Raw genomic sequence first — 18,080 nt, forward strand, 5'->3', positions numbered from 1 at the left:
TCCCCCAGGTTAAGAGGGGTTAAGTCACTTGTTCAAGATCACAGCAGTGAGAACCCCAGAGCTGAGCGGACCAGTTGGATTTGATCCAGCTCTTGTCCCTCTTCCCTATCACCTCCTTGGATGCTGGCCTCATACCCATAGTTCTAGGAATGTTTCAAATTGGATGCAAAGGAGGTCTGAAGTTTATGTCAAAGTCACAAAAGAAACCAATTTCCAGCAGTAAAACCTTCAGGATCAGTAAGACCTATGCATAATCTGTTTGTTTTTTTTTTCTTTCAAAAAACCAAGAAAATCTTCACATGCCATTTTAGACACTGGAGAACCTCTGATTTTAACCTTTAGTAATAAGAACTGGGGACCCGCCCTGAGAACACAATTTTGTTTTGTAGATAGCTCCGCTTTGTTTTCATGACTTACAATTCGTCTGTTGAGGTTGTATTAGCCAATCAGATTTTCCAGCATAGAATTTCAGAAGAATAGAAAACAATTTAAAGATAAATCATTTTCTATAGTTCAAAGTAAATAAGTATAATTCAGTAAGGGGGAAGTCATCAGAATGTATTTACCTGGAAGCAGAAAAGGCAGACATCCGCATTCCTTCTCTATGTGCTGGGCTTTACATTCCTTCAAGCAACCAGAAGTGCTATAGCTGCGAAAATTCTGCAGCTTGATGTTGGGGTTGCATTCTCCCCAAGGGTATTCTTGATGAACTGTCTTAAGGTAAAATAAACTCGTGTTCAGGAGATTTATACAAGGTAAGTCCCTTGTTTTCTGTGATTTTTTAAATTTGACTACTTTTGTCTGTTTTGCCTTCTCTGATCACCAAAAAGTCCCTGCAGGCAAGTGTAAGCGTGATTCTTTATAAAACGAGGTTGGACAATAAAGTTCAGAAACTCAAAAAAGTGCCATTTACTTCCTTGCTGAATATCATTGTGGTCACCTTCAAACTACTCCCCTTGGCCATCTGGTAACTGTAGTAATATTCAGCAAGGAGGTATGTAGCACCTTTTCTAGGATGACTTTGCAAACTTAATTGTCAGAACTCCTATGACAACAGCTCTAATGGCCTTTCCACAAAAAGCGTTCTAAAATTACTTTGCATGGTGGACTAGGTGCTGGCATCGGTGCATAGCTTCCCAAGGGGAGTGCCTCAAAGGTGACCATCATGGGGTGGCACCTGGGGCTCAAAGGAGTAGGGCGCAGGCCCCACATGCCAGAAGTGAAAGGTTCAAAACCAGCCCCAGCCAAAAACTGCAAAAAAAGAAAAAAAAAGTGACCATCATATTTACCAAGGAGATACGTAGCACTTTTTTCTACGATGAGTTCACGAACTTAATTGTCCTGATAAAGCCCAGATGCTAATCAAGAAAGTCAGAGAAATCGATTATTCTAAAAATTAACTCATATAAGGAAAAAAAATTATGCAAATGTTGTTGGCATATTGATCCGCTCACCAAGAAAGCAGCAACCGAAATCACAAAGAAAAGAGTCTTTCTGGAGCACTTCCTGTATGCCAGGCAACAATGGTCAGTGCTATCTTTATGGCACTTCACTTACACTTCATTATTGTGGAAGGGAAATTCCACTTTCACGTGAAGATGAGAGAAGCAAATTCAGGAAGCTAATTAGGGAAACTACTGAGTAAGCCAATTACAAATGGAAACCTGTCAGATCAGCCTGAGGCTAAGATTCCTGCTATTTCTACTTCAGTTGTCTCCTTCTCAGAGACTCCCATTGAGAAAGCATAGCTCAGCAACGTATGTCTCTTCTTACTCTTAATAACTCTTTCTGTTTCTAATGAAATTTAAAATCACCTTGGATTCAACAGTTTTCATGTGAATTGTTCCTACTAAGTTTGTGCCTCCAAAGAAAAATAATCTGAAATGAAATTTTGGAATTTTCAGTGATGTTCTGAAGGCATAGAAGAAAGGGTTTTCCAGTGAAAAGAATTAAGTCCTTGATGCATTCACTATCTCACCGAATTCCCTCTGATTCCACATGTTCACATATTTACCTTCACTTGGCTGATGGTCACCCGAGAGTGCATTCCCACAGGTGTCGACAAGCCTAAGCCATCAAACTGTGGCACGGTCTTTGGTGAATGGATAACAAAGATCATCCCAGCATCAAGAAAACCAAGAGCTGGGTTATCAGTGAATTCCTCCTAAAACAAAAGTACAGTTTCCCCCAAATTGCAAATTGACTATATCTGTTTTACACAAGCATAGGATTTTGATTTATCATCTCATAATAGCATTTGACTTATCCAAAATCAGTATGTCGATCTCCTTTCATATAAGCAGCTTGAAAATTGGACAGCATAGTTAAACTACAGTTCGAGACCCCTGTCATTTTCCATGGATCATTTTATACCTTAGATAATTGACATAAGTGTGTACAACAACTGTTAAGGATCTTATACCCTGGGCCTTCTTTTCACCTAGTTACCTTTTAATTGCTAACTTGGCTATTCTCTTTGACTCATTTGTTTTAGAAAATCATTTGGTGTTCTTCACTTTGCAATTAAAATCACTGATCTTATTTAAAATTCAAATTTATTTTTCATAATAAATATGGAAAAATAAATTTTTGCATATTTCCTGAATATTTGCCCTATTTCATTCACACCAATGTTCTTTTTTATATAAACCCTACATCAGATGAAGAGATGTAAGACTAAACTTCTGATGACTTTGTCATTAAGTATGATTTCAGCTACAAGGAGAAGGAATAAACTTAAGACTATAATAATTTTTCTATGAATGTGTCAATTGGATATGTAATTGCACTTAATAAACATACTTAATATTCTAATTTTAACGTAGAACTCTATTTCTCCTAGGCATGTAATCATCCTCTAAGAAAGACATAATTGAAATAACTCAGTGCCATTTTCTTATACAACATTGCATTGAATTCATACATATTAATTACACTCTTAAAGTAACTGGAAAATTATAGTTTATAAAATTTATAATATCATATTTGAACTGACCATATGACTAATACTTGAAGGAACAGAATGCATTGATGAAATATATATACATGTACGTATAGGTACATGCACTGAAGTATGAAATGTTGTGTTTGGACATTAAATATAAATGTCTCTTGAATTGTATACAAGAGGATGCTATGAAAAATACCTTAACAGAAATTCTTTAAAAGTAGTTTTTTGTGTTTTGTGATTTAGAGTACTTTTCTAAGATTCAGGAACAGCAGATTTAATTCTCATCTCATTAGGTTTTGGGATATTTAATCCATCAGTATTTCAGAATCCTCATTTGTAAAACAACAGTAATGGAGTAGAATACATGTACCTCTAAATGTGTAATTCTAGAAGTGGTTACAAAGACAGAGGGTGAGAATTAACCTTGAGCAGGAGCTGTAATAGGTACCCTTGAAGATAACATTACTTGCTTTCTTAGGTGTCTGAATGAACATCTGCCTCTTCAGCTTAAACACTTAGCACTTCTTAGGCCTATTACAACTTTCCTATAGTTAGCCTTTAACAAAGTCTATTTACACAATATTCTTTTGTTTTGTTTTGTTTTTTTTTGAGAAAGTGTCTCACTCTGCTGCCCTGGGTAGAGTGCCATGGTGTCATACCTCACAACAACCTCCAACTCTTGGGCTCAGATGATCCTTTTGCCTCAGCCTCCCAAGTGGCTGTGACTACCGGCAAATCATTCTGATCAAACTCATTGCTATTCTTGTTTGTTTTGAATCTTGGTTGGTTGTAGAAAATTTGATACCTGATTGATGTTGAAGAGCAAGCTTAAGCCTCTTCCAGAGACACTCACTTTATTCTTTGCTTGGAGAGTTTCACCAGGATTAAAAGTAAAACAATTTCCATATTCAGTGAAGACATGTACAAAATCCTCCAACATAAAAATAAACCAAATAAAACACAATCAATTGGGTATTTTTGTTGCGTCTTAGTTTTAATTTCTATAATTTATCTTTTGATAAACATACCTTCAGATGTCTGAATGAGAATGAAGAAATACCAGAAAGAATAAACACCTATTTATATGTGCATTCAATGGTAGTTTTTTGTTTTTTGTTTTAATATAGGTTTGTCAATTTGCATGTGTTTTTCTTTTTGAGACAGGATCTTGCTCTGTTGCCTGTACTAGAGAATAAGGCATCACAGTAACCTCACAGTAACCTCAAACTGTTGGGTGTGGGATGATCCTCCTGCCTCAGCCTCCTGAGTAACTGGGACTGCATACTACCTCGCCTGCTAATTTTGTATATTTTATATAGAGACTAGGATATGATTGCTGTTGTTCAGGTTGGTCTTGAACATCTGACTTCAAGAGAACCTCCCACCTTGACCTCCCAAAGTGTGCTAGGATTATAAATGTGAGCCACCATACCCCGCCATGATTATTTAAATAAGACCTTTTTTTTTTGTATACAACTAAGCATTTTTTATACATTTAAAACATTATTTGATAAAATTTAACATCTATTTATGATAAAAACTTTTCAATAAACTAGGCATAGAAGGAACGTATTTCATATAAAAGCCGTATATGACAAACCCACAGCTAACGTCATACTAAATAGGAAAAAAAACCAAAAGCCTTTCCCCTAAGAACAGGAACTAAACAAGGATATCCATTTTCAACCACTCTTATTTTCAACAAAAAACCTCTTAGACTTGATAAATTTAGTCAAGTTGCAAGATGCAAAATCAACGTGAAAAAAATCAGTAGCTTTTCTGTATACTAGCAATGAACTAGCTAAGAAATGTATAAAGAAAGCTATTGCGTTTGCAATAGCCACAAAAAAAAAAAAAATTAGGAATAAATCTCCCTAAGGAGATGAAAGGCCTCTGGAAGGAAAAGTACAGAACACAGATAAAAGAAAGTGAAGAGGACACAAACAAATGGAAAGGCACGCCTTGCTTATGGAGTGAATGAATTAATGTTAAAACCATACTGTCTAAAGCAATTTACAGATTGAGTGCAATCCTTATCAAAATACCCACATAACTTTTCATAGAATAAAATTTGCTTGAAATACCAACAACAACAAAAAGCCTGAATGGCCAAAGCAATCTTGAGCAAAATGAACAAAGCTGGAGGCATCCACCATGTCTGACTTTAAAATATATTACAATGCTATAGTAACCAAAACAGTATGGTATAGTATAAAAAACACATAGAACAATACAACAGAATAGAGACCCCAGAAAAAAAATCCATGTATGCATAACTAATTTTTGAGAAAGTCACCATGAACATACACTAGGGAAAGGACATCCTCTCCAATAAATGGTGCTGGGAAAATTGAATATCTGTATGCAAAAGAATGAAACTGGACCCCTATCTCCTACCATAGACACACAGGAACCTAATATGGATTAAAGATTTAAATGTAAGACCTGAAAATATAAAAAATATTAGAAGAAAATGGGGAAAATACTCCAGTGTTGTTCTGGGCAAAGACTTTATTGCTAAGAGCTCAAAAGCACAGAGAATAGAGACAAAACTAAACAAATGAACTATTTTAAACTACAAAGCTTTGCCATAGCAAAAGAAGCAATCATCAGAGTGAAGAGATCACCTGTTGAATGGGATAAAATATTTGTACACTATTCATCCAAGAAAAGACTAATATCCAGAATATAGAAGGAACTCAACTATAAAAACACAAATATTCACATTAATAACTGAGTAAAGGACAGATATTTTTCCAAAAAAGGCATATAAATGGGCAACGGGTATATAAAAAATGCTCAACATCACTAATCATCATGGAAATGCAAATCAAAACCACAATAATATATCATCTCACCCCAGGAAGAAAGACAAAAAATAACAGATGCAAGGAAGGATATAGGGAAAAGGGAACTCTCATACACTATTGGAGGGAATGAAATTATTACAGCCACTATAGAAAATGATACAGTGATTTCTCAAAACACTAAAAATAGAACTATATTATCATCTAGTAATTCTACCACTAGGTATTTATTTAGTTTTATTTATTTATTTTAGAGACAGAGTCTCACTTTATTACCATCAGTAGAGTGCTGTGCTGTCACAGCTCACAGCAACCTCCAACTCCTGAGCTTAAGTGATTCTCTTGCCTCAGGCTCCCAAGTAGCTGGGACTACAGGTGCCTGCCACAACACCTGGCTATTTTTTGTTGCAGTTTGGCAGGGGCTGGGTTCAATCCTGCCACCTTCAGTATATGGGGCCAGTGCCCTACCCACCTTTAAAAGGGAAATTATTATATCAAAATGAGATCTATACTCTCACATTTACTGCAGCTTTAGTTACCTTAGTAAGATATGGAATCAACCTAAATGTCTATGAACAGATGTCACCCCTCCCCCACCCTTCATGGTCACCACCCTGGGGCAGTCAGTCATAGCACCGTGCTCCAATGCCCTCCTTCTCCAACCATGGCAGAGGGTGCAAGACGGCACAACCTGGGACAGTAGTAATACCCCACCCTCCTGCCTCAGTAGCTGGATTAGGAATTGATACGTGTCACAAGTTGTGAAGCTAATCAGCACCTTCTATGGGATTATTAAGTGAATAATGGGGTAGTAAAATGTGATGATGAAATGGTAGATAGCCAGCAACCATCTTGGCTCTGTGTGGAGAAAACTCAAATAGAAAGGAGCCAACCAGAATTACAAGATGAAAACAGACAGATTCTTAATGATCGTTTCGGAATGCCTCAGTTCAGTATTTCTGAAACCAGCCCTACTCTTAGAGTTCCTAACTAATGGAACTAATTTATTATTTTACTCTTCTGCCTGCTGGTATAGAATTTGAATTTCTGTAATATGGAACTGAAAAAGTCATCACTAACACAAAATTTTAATGTGGTAGGTTAAATGGGTTGGTAAGGAGAAACAGCATTACAAAAGGTTCATTTCTGAATTAAGTGGCTAGACCTGAACCTCTGTCAAGTGTCACTCAGGCATTTATCTTCTGCTTACTATGTGCTAAGGGAGGTTACCAAAAGAATAAGCAATCGTATCCCAGAACCAGGAAATTGCCAAGTTGACTTAAATTCACCGTAACAACACAAGCTATAGAACTGCTGATGTGGGAAATGTGGGATCAATTGCCTACATCTCTCTTTATTATTAATAATGGATTTCAGATATATCGATAATTTTATCTTAAATGTAGGTTAATTATATGAATAATAAAACAGGAGTTCATGTATATTATAAGTGAATATATACTATATCTGTTATGTGTAATTTTCATCGTTAAATACTGGGGTCCTCTTACTTTGTATAGCTTTCCAAAGCAATACATGAAAACAGATGGCTGCTTAAAGATGATAAAAATGTTCTCTTGGAATAGGCTGTTGATAAATGGAAAGAATTAAAATATCCTCGTATGGTAATTTTCGGGGGTAGATTATGCTACAAGAAAGGCAACCCAAGATTTTGGTTTTCTATTTTTTTTATCTAACTGCTTGAAAGAGGAAATTTGTCTCATGTTCACTCCATACCCCGGATGATATAAAGCTGAGCTAGTGAAATATAATCTTTGAGCAAATTTAGATTGATTCCCCATGGGGTAAACTTTATCTCAAGGTGAAATAGTACAATTAAAGTGGCCTGTTATATTGATTATGTTTAAAAAGTATCAAATCATTACCTTTGGACCACATGGCACTCCAAAAAAGTCACAGTCCAACAAAGTGCTACTGTTGAGATAAAACCCATGGTTCCTGATAAACTCTGCAATGCTGAAGTTTTGGTGACTTGCAACAAAATCAATACTCGCTTTAGAGCCAGTGGAATTGACACTGATTTCCTGATAATGGAGGACTTGGGACACGACATGCCATAAGATAAAAATGACATGGAATTTGGCCACAGCATCTGCTTGGAACCTATTGGTAGGAATGAAGGCAATAGTGAGAATAATAATAGCTTGTAATTATCTACAAAACAGAGACCAAACATCTGGACTCCATCAGCTTCTTCTTATCTCCTACGTTCTCCCTCATTTGCAAGACATTCTAGCAAAATTGGGATTCCTAAGAGGTCTTTGACACATTGTGAAATTTATCTTATATTTGTATATACAGTTTCATTATCCTGGAATACTTCCCAGACCTTGGTCTGGATGACTCCTAATGGATCTTCAAGACTCAACTTAAAGGGAGGTGGTTATATATAGTTGTTAAGAACATACATTTAAGAGCCAGATTTCCTGTGAGCGCCTGTGTTTTTTATCTGCTTAGCTAAGCTGGAACTGTATTTCTTGGTTGTCTGATCCTGGCATGCATCTGGTTACTCTCTGGAGTTTACTGTAGCACAGAAGCTGAGGTAGCTTACCCCATTGCAGGTCATCTGCTGACTCAACTTGCTGATCTGGGACAGCAGGATGAAAGCTCCTCCAGCTGCCATCTGAACTCTTTAGCTTTTAGCTTTTTCACCTCTTGGGTTAAGATGGCAACCTGGTGAAGGTGCCAGCTGGCCTGTATTTGTTTTCCCCATTCACATCCATTTTCCCCTCTGCTGTTTGTCCTGCTACCTTGAAGCCCAGCACCAGAAACAGGCAATAGACATACAAAGATCGCTTAAACAGCTCCTATTATTGAGTGGGGCTTAATCTCCATGACATCCCTTTATTCTCTGTCACTCATAGTGATTTCTGTTTCTAGTTGAGCCTAATTGTTACAGCCACTTAATGGTCTGAGTTAGCAAATTACTGCAGCTCCTTGGGAAATAGTTTCCTTACTTGTAAAATTGGTTTATATTAATATAATCTAACCCAAAATGTTTATTTTTATTATTAAATTAATTATATTTTCCTAAATTACTTAGAAAAGTGCCTGGACTATAGTAAGGGCTAGGTAAGTATTCATTAAATAAATGCTTCATTCATGTCGAAATGTCATCTTGCAGTCAAAGGGGAAGTGATTACTATAACTAATTACCAAATCTGTTGTTTTTATGTATATTATTGATTATAAATGCACTTCCCAAAATTATAGGACCCCAGTGAGTACATTTTATCTGATCTACAAGTTTTCTGACTCAGCCCTTCCTTGAGTCTTTCCAAAACAGATCCAAGATTATCATCTATTAACAAGAAATGCATATTTTACAGATCATTCGATGGAGAAGAAAAATGAGGAAGAAAGCCTGCTCTTTGGATACTCCTTTAAGACAATTTAACATCTTGCCATCCTCTAAATAATTAATAAAATCATTGCTATGTATTTCTGTTATATTTGTATATAAGTGTAATGATTTTACTTTTTATTGAAAATCCTTTACTATTTTTTTGTACTTAAAGAGATTAAAATAAAAAAGCATGGTGATTTATTTTGAAGACAAGAACCAGTACTTGAATTACTTGTTTGCAAACAATGTTATGACATAGCATCAGTAATCCCTACCTCCAAGTACTATCTCTGACTTCAACAGAAGAAAACAAAATGTAAAAGTTTTTACCAAATGTAATGTAATTTTATGGTGAATCTCATGATGAAGGTATTTTGGTGGAAATTTTTGACACAGATACATTTAGAAACCAGTAGAATTGATATTACCAAATACGAGGCCGTGAGCAGTATTACACTTTATAGAATTTTTGTGAAATGTGATTTTTATTACTCTCTCCAAATATGTCCTCGGAAGTTTATCTTCCTATTTGTCTAGCCATTGGTTCATGTGAAAGAAACTTTTCAAAATTAATATTAATACATATTATTTAATCAACTGTGAATGAAAGTAGACTAACAAATATGACTGTGCTATGGAACACGAATGCACGAAGCAAGTTAATTTTAACTAAGTCACTGGTAAAAATTGAAAAACCATACAAGCAAGGAAAATGTATCATTTTTTACTACAGAAGCCAAAAAGCTATTGACTTTCCAAAAAAGTACATACATATTAAAAAGTATTAACCCATTACTATAGTCCTATCTTTTCATTATATATATTTTAATTTTTAACATTTTAATTGGCATGAACACATATGGGCTATCTTTATTATCAATTGTTTAATTACACGACTATTCCTGAAACTTATTTTGTCATGTAGAGGAGTATTAAATAAATGATCTGTTATTGATGTAGGTCCCCTTCACCAAGGGCTGGACTCAGATCCCATTTCTGGGCCCAGGCAGACTCATGCACCAGTTTGATCAGTGTTCCATCTAAGCCCTCACTCCCTGGGAGGAGCGGAGTGCCCCAAACAAGATCCCATTCCTACACAACAGCAGTTTCGAAGTTATCTTCTGCCCTACAGGCCTCTGGTGCCAATGGTTGTGACATGTTTCAGACATACAAATTCCATGTCCCCAAGACTCCTGCCCTCAGGGAAAGAGAAGCTGCATATAAATCCCCAGAGAGAGCGCCAAAATCGGCACCCCACTTGGGCCTCCCCTCACTCACGGCTATGAGGGAGGCTTTGTTTTCCCTCTTCTTTTATCTATCAACAAAATCAGTCTTGTCACTTATTTCTGGTGGTCCATGAATTCATTCTTCAATTTTCCAAGACCAAGGATGCAGCAGAGGTATTCTGGTAATGTTCTCACCTACACTGGGTAGGTCCCTAGGACCTATTGTGAAAAGTAAATACTTCCTAGTAATCCAAAGTCATTTGGCAAAGTTTCCTCATCTAAGGTATCAATTTCCTGCCGCTAAGGTATTTTTACAGAAGTATACAAACTGGGATCGATCAGCAGACCTCTTCCTAGTACCTGACTTGGTAACTTTAAGTAAATTATAACATTAAGCTTTGTTTTCTTTCTCAAGTGAATAGTATTCTAAACAGTATAGTTTAGAACAATGTCTTCAAACTGTAATGAGCTTATGTTTGAGAGTTCTACGCATAGAGAATTTTAATAGCATTAAAATTTCAGATCCTTTTTCACAATCCTTCTTCTCTCAGAAATGAGAGTTTTAATTTGTCACCTATAGTAAATCTCAGCATAGAACACATACTGGTACGTAGCAACCTCAGGGCTACTAACATGGCCATGCATAATTAAAGAGTTGTGCATTTCAGGAGGAAAGACTCATCTAAGAAGTATAAAGGCTCCTTAAACCTTGTCTTACCCTGTCATACACATATTCCTTGTTAGAGTGAAGCTTGGTATTAGACACAGAGTATTTGAGTTCTGCCTGGGATCCTCTGCATTGACGAAATCGAAAATAGTCTAATAAAATTTGTTATCTTAAGTTTAAGTAGATTATTTGGTAAGATTCCAGATTTTTGAGTATTTGATTAAAGTCCACAGATAAATCTTTACATGCTTTCTACCAGCTCATTTCAGTCAATAAAGTAGTTATAATTTTATTAAATTGTATGAAATACTTATTTTTATTACAGTGAATTCTTATCCTATTTTTTCTAAAATATAGTATCATATACAATATTTATCATATTATATTTATAATATAAGTTGATATAAACATAATATTTTCAATCTCTTAAATATAAGAAATAAATTTATTTAAAGTTATGGTTAAAAATTTAGATACCGATATAAAAGATGCAAGTTAAATACATAGTTTTTCAAAGTTTATTATAAGGAACATATGCTAAAATTTTTAAAGACCATTGGCTTTAAGAACTTAATAGCTTGAGTTTTTTTTCTCATCTGTCATTAATTTGGTGAGCAACTTTGGGTATGATGCTCAAGAACTGATATCTAAAATTATAATTTAGGAATTGAAGATATCTCTAATGCCTACTATACTGATAATGTCTTCAATATTCATTCCTGAAGGAAGAATAATTAACATTTTTCATGTTCAACAATTATAACCTTAGAATATTGAATCTCTTTTTTGGGGAGGGGAGGAGTCTGGGCATAAGTGAGCTAGGATATACTATCAATTGTTAAAAATACCACCATCTAAAACAAAAGCTGAAATCATTGATTTGAGATTTGAACTATGTGAAATTAATTGGTTTTCATGCTAAAATTATAGAAATAATTAGGTTATAGAGTATTAAATGTTTTCTTTAGGTATTTCCAGCTATAACTTTCCCTCTGAGAACTGCTATAGCTGCATCCCATAAATTTGGTACATTGTGTCTTCATTTTTATTTATCTCAAAGTATTTTCTAATTTCCTTTGTGATTTCTTCTTTGACTTGTTTATTTAGGCAATGTTGTTTAATATTCACAAATTTATAAATTTCACCTATTTCTTTCAATTATTGATTTTTAATTTCATTCTACTATGATTAATTAACATACTTTAAGTGATTTAAAATCTCTTCAATTATTGTACTTTATTTCATGGCCTCCAAAATGGTTACCAAGGAGAATGTTCCACACACACATGCAAAGAATATGATCTGCTATTGTTGACTAGAGTGCTCTATAGATTTTTAAGACTAGTTCACAATAAGAAGGTAGAAGTCTTTTGAGTTTTCTATTTCTTTTCTGATCCTTTGTCTAGTTGTCCTATTGATTACTGAAAATAGGGTTGAATAATTCAACTACATTGATTGGATTATATCCTTTTGATACATTGAGCATTTTATCATTATAAAACAACCACCTTTATGTTTAGTGACATATATTGGTTAGAAGTCTATTTCTTTTTGAAACTAATACACCACTCTAGCTTTCTTTGTTGTTTGCATGATATACTGCTTTTCATTCTTTTCCTTTGAAGCTATTTGCCTCTTTGACTCTAAAGTGTGTTGATGCCCGCATTTTTGGCCCAAACTATCAGGAAAATGCCCTTTGAGAAAGTGGCTGGCTTTTAGCTGGGAGAGACACATCTGGGAAGGGCGAATGCTGCCCTGGTACATGTGCAAATTTACTTCCCTTCTGAAGCCACCTGCTCTGTGTAGGCTGCCCTTTCCCTCTCTCCTGGGAGCCCTTCCCTCCCCACCAAAATGGGGACTATGCATGTGGCTGGCAGGAGAGGAGCTTCTGAAGCTGCTTGACCTCCAGGCAGCCATCTGGGTCCCTGAGGCCTTCAGGAGGCTCCTGATCCCTTCTGCATAGCCAGGCCTCAGTTTTCAGCCTTGGCCCCACACAGCCGCAGCCTGCCTCACCAGCCCTGCCACTGTCCCCCACACCAAGTGTGGCACATGGCAGAAGCCACTCTGGCTCACTCTCACAGGATCCTGGATTCTCCTGGACTAGAGCCCCATGTGCTCAGACAGCCCAAGAAGATGTGCGAGTCTCAGTGCTTCTGAGTCATACTCCCCATATAATTCACATCCTCATTTTTCTCTCAAAAATTTGGGCCAAAAAATGTTCATTATACATGGAAAAATGTGATAGTTTATGTCTTTGTTTATTTTTTACTTTCTGTCTGAAAACCTCTGCCTTTTGGATTGTCTAATCTATTCAAACTTAACTTTATTATTAATATAGTTACATTTACATCTGCTATTTCCTTTTTTATTCTCTGTATGTATTATTTTTGCCAACTATTCCTTGGCTTGTGGCATGATAATGCCAATCTCTGATTTGTTTCCCATGGCCTTTTCCCCTGTGTCTCTGTTTGTGTCCTCTCCTCTTCAATAAGGACATCAGTCCTTGGATTTAAGTCTCATAATACAGGGTAATTTCAACTAATTACATCTGCAAACACCCAGTGTTCAAATATATTCACTCAGAGCTTCCAGTAGACAAAAATTGTGGGGAGACACTATTCCATTCACTATACTAGTACCCCTGTATCTCCAAGGACTTGTTGGAGCTGGTTTGTGCTTTTTTTACTTAATTACTTGGGTAAAGTCTTTTTGTAAAGTCTAGTTTTCCCCACTGTATGAAGTTTCTGAGGTCACTCATACAGGGAACAGAATGGTCATTTTTGAATGGCAGTTATTCTACCAGGTACGTCTGACTATCTCTTACTAATCTCACCTAACCTAGGTGTTAGGCTCCACTAATTACTGGCACTACTGTTTTTAAAAACCCAATGGGGAGGCGGCGCCTGTGGCTCAGTGAGTAGGGCGCCGGCCCCATATGCCGAGGGTGGCGGGTTCAAACCCAGCCCCGGCCAAACTGCAACAAAAAAATAGCCGGGCGTTGTGGTGGGCGCCTGTAGTCCCAGCTGCTCGGGAGGCTGAGGCAAGAGAATCGCTTAAGCCCAAGAGTTAGAGGTTGCTGTGAGCTGTGTGAGGCCACGGCACTCTACCCGAGGGCGGTACAGTGAGACTCTGTCTCTACAAAAAAACAAAAACAAACAAACAAAAAAACACAATGGGGAATAAATTGTTCCACAGTCTGATTTAATTACATTTGGTCCCCTTTACAGGAATAATTTTGAGGCCAGTTTTTGAGAGTTGTTCTGACCCCAGAGTGGCTGGATTCTCACTGGTAAACAATGATTCGGCTTGTTGGTCTCATGGAGCTACCAGTGTCCTGTTAATTGCTTACCACCAAACTAAATAGTTTTTGAGAGTGCCCTTAGTCTTGAACTCTACTATACTCTGTTACAAATAAAGTAAGTTCTCTTAGGGAGATCTTCAAACTTCTCTGTTTTTTGTGTATATTGCCTGCCTCTCCTCCTGCACAATTTCTATGAGCAGCTTTCTGGATAGGGTAGCGTCTTCTGTTTTTTGTTTTTTTTTGTAGAGACAGAGTCTCACTTTATGGCCCTCGGTAGAGTGCCGTGGCCTCACACAGCTCACAGCAACCTCCAGCTCCTGGGCTTAAGCGATTCTCTTGCCTCAGCCTCCCGAGTAGCTGGGACCACAGGCGCCCGCCACAACACCGGGCTATTTTTTGGTTGCAGTTTGGCCGGGGACGGGTTTGAACCCGCCACTCTCGGCACATGGGGCCGGCACCTTACCCCCTGAGCCACAGGCGTCTTCTGTTCTTCTGACTTTGCTTCTAGCAATGTGGAACCTCCTTCCTATAAGCAGGCTGCAGTAACTGCGTATTCTCAGCCTACCATTCCTAGGGTACAACCTCCCTATCAGTGGAAGTCATATGGAGAAAAGTTCCCTAATTTATTAACAACATTAACCTGAAATTTAGTCTCCACAACACGCAGCTGGAGTGAATGAGATGTGTTGGCAGCCTATATGTCCACTGGTGCACTGCAGCCCTGGCCTGAAAGTGGAAAAGAAAGAGATCCCTGTCTTACAGAAGAAACCCACCTAGAGTTGTAGCTCCTATCATGCTGAGATAGAAATGGGGGGAGAGAAAGAAGTTTGGGGTTCATATTCTAAAGTCTTTCACTGTTCTTATTGAGATTTAGCAGATGTTCTTTGAATAAAAGAAATAATTATTTCTTTCTTTGCTTTATTCCCTTAGGAAAATTTCTAAATGCTTTAAGTGTTTGCTTTCTTTCTAAAACAAAATTTTACTAATTATTGTTGTTTGGGGGGGTTGGTATGGAGTCTGTGGACCTCTACACGTTGTTATTCTGGAAGTGGTAGCTACATTTTCTTTTGATCAAGGATACCTGCACATAATCTTGGCTTTTGTTAGCACACATACCATTTAAAACATTAGAAGGCAAAATTTTTTGTGAGAGTTGATTTGTCTCTACTTTTTGGGACTTTGATACATATCTTGAGTTCTTGAAACACTAGCAGTCACAGACTGTACTATTTACTACACATCAGGCACTTGTTCTAGAAATGCTCTAGGAATGAAACATCACCTCTTCTAATGTAATAAAAAATATATGAAGTAGACAATTTTATCTCATTTTATAAACACTAAAATTTAAACTAAAATATTCAGTGACTTGCCTGTGGTCAAATGGCTATTGGTGGGTCTTAAGGAACCCCCCTCCTCCAGGCAAAAACTCGATGTGTGATCCTTCAGCCCTGATCAAAGGCAATTACAAGGCCTGGAGATGTTGTGGGGGGGAAAGCTGTGCCCTTCACAGCCCAATTGCACAATCCAGTTAGTAAATTGCAGTCTTCTGGAGCAAGTTACATTTAAGAACTCAAGACAGTGGCAGCAGAGCATGAAATCAACTCTTCTAAGAAAGGTCAGGATCTCATGCAACTGCATAGATTACAAACCTGTGGAGCTGACCCTTCCTTTATGACATTAATTATTTTATACAAACACCAGAACTTTGCATATCTTTTCTTTTTATTTGAGACAGAGCCTTAGTTTGTGACACTGGGTAAAGTGCCCTGGCGTCATATCTCACAGAAACCTCAAACTCTTGGGCTTACTCCATCCTCTTGCCTCAGCCTCCTGAGGATCTGAGACTACAGGCACCCACCACAGTGCTATTTTTTTTTTTTTTTTTTTTTTAGACACAGGGTTTCACTCTTGCTCAGGCTGGTCTTGAACTCCTGAGCTCAAGCATTCCACTCACCTCAGCCTTAGAGTGCTAGGATTATAGGAGTGTGCCACGGCACCTGACCTAACATTTCATATCATTATGGGTTTGTGCAGTAATTCTCTCTTCCAGTCCTTGTTCATATTCATCTCCTCCATTAGCTTTTATTAATTAGATTTTTATAACAACCTAGCAGGAGAATGTCACTCTGTTCTCCGTGCTTTCTGCGCCCTTACACATAGCTTTGTTGTGCCATGAAGTTACCGTACTGTATTGTGATTATTCATGTTTGTCTTTTTTTAATTGACTTTTGAAGTGCAAGGATGAAGACTTTTACATCTAATTAACCATAGGGTTTGGTCCGTTACCTAGTATATAATTGTGGAAGAAAGGAAGGGAAATAAGTGAAAGAAAAAAATCAATAAGATTCTTTGCTTTCCTAAATCCACACTTCTAAATACAATCTAAGAACTTCAGTGTTTTTTCATAAGTGAGATTACACATAAGAAAACTCTATTAGTCATCCAAGAAATGATATACCAGCAAAACTGTAAGGACTTATTATTAAAAGAATAATTTTTACCTGTTTAAATTACAAAATGTCACAGCTGGGAACTCCATCCTTTCCACATACTGAACCTCTATGGACGTGGTGATCGGCCACGTGAAGTAGTTGGCCAAGCGACTGTAGATCTGCCAGGCCAGGAGCGAGACCGAGCTCAGGACTACCAAAAACCAGATCATCTTGCGAATTTTGCTCCTGTTTTGAACAATATTGTGCACCCCATGGAAGGAGGTGGAGATGGCAAAGTCATGGTCAAACCTCTTCCGGTCGGTGGTAGATGGCAGTCGTTTCCTTAAAAGGCAAAGCTTTATCTTTTCTAAGAGTCCTAGGGGTTTGCCCATAAAATAAACAAACAAAAAAAGTTGTTAGGTACCATTAATGCATGTAAAAAACATAGCTCACATATGTTTAAACATTTATGTGTAATTCCTAAGTGCTCAAAATTCATGTTTTATTGAATAGTTTCTTCAGGAATCAAGAAGTATAAGTGTTGACTACACAAATCTGTTGGGAATATAGTAATACTACTCAGGGAATACCGGTTATTCATGCAAATTATTAGGGCAGCATATTATTATGTTACTTCCAGCTTCGAAATCAACCCACCTTGCCTTGAATGTATTGTTTGCAACAACTCATAAACACTTAGGATTTTGACTAAAACCGTATAAGAGCAATTTATGTAACCAAAGAGTTGTAACATTCTGAAATTAAAAAGAAAGCAAAAAAAAAAAAGGATTAAAAAGTTAGCTTTAATTTTTAAAATGCCCTTTCCCCTTTACATGTGCTGATTCTTATGATAGTCGTTAGTGGGGCTAAAAGCAATCTGTTCTTCAATTAATCTTAATTGTCCTATGTTGTCATAATTTATGGTGAATGAGACTCCCACACTTCATATGCTTTGTTGTACAACTATTTTATTACTGTCAGTTATTTAGTCAGAATGTTTAAAGTAAAAGTTGCATCGTTAGTTAAGTGATCTATTTTCTTCCTGTTTAGGAAATGAATTCATAACTTCAAGACTATCAATCGTCAATCAAATTGTGTTTGTCGATATTTATAAGAACCAGTGAAGGTTATTTTTTGCAACACATAACATAATCAGATTCTTCTTTGTGTAATTTTTTTTGTTGTTTTGGCCCATAAGAGAAGATGCAAAAATCCTCTGTCTGAGGGAAGGGTACAATACAGTGAAAAGGATGAGCCAGGCTTTGCAATGGACAATGTAGCTTCCAGTCCAGCCCTTGTACCCTGTTCAGCCTTAGACAAGTTTATT

General features: G+C 36.9%; 1 protein-coding gene across 1 annotated transcript in view; it reads right to left on the reverse strand.

The window, feature by feature from the left end:
• ASIC5 (acid sensing ion channel subunit family member 5) overlaps nt 1-18,080 on the reverse strand; it is a 32,991-nt gene that overhangs the window by 12,788 nt on the left and 2,123 nt on the right. Inside the window, exons 3-7 of the mRNA XM_053595586.1 lie at nt 16,823-17,129; nt 7,644-7,881; nt 3,756-3,881; nt 2,015-2,164; nt 567-714 (exon numbers count right to left, since the gene is read on the reverse strand). Coding sequence (XP_053451561.1) covers nt 567-714; nt 2,015-2,164; nt 3,756-3,881; nt 7,644-7,881; nt 16,823-17,129 — 969 coding nt within the window. The remainder of the gene's footprint in view (nt 1-566; nt 715-2,014; nt 2,165-3,755; nt 3,882-7,643; nt 7,882-16,822; nt 17,130-18,080) is intronic.

This window comes from Nycticebus coucang, chromosome 1, assembly GCF_027406575.1.
Source record: "Nycticebus coucang isolate mNycCou1 chromosome 1, mNycCou1.pri, whole genome shotgun sequence".
Lineage (NCBI taxonomy): Eukaryota > Metazoa > Chordata > Mammalia > Primates > Lorisidae > Nycticebus > Nycticebus coucang.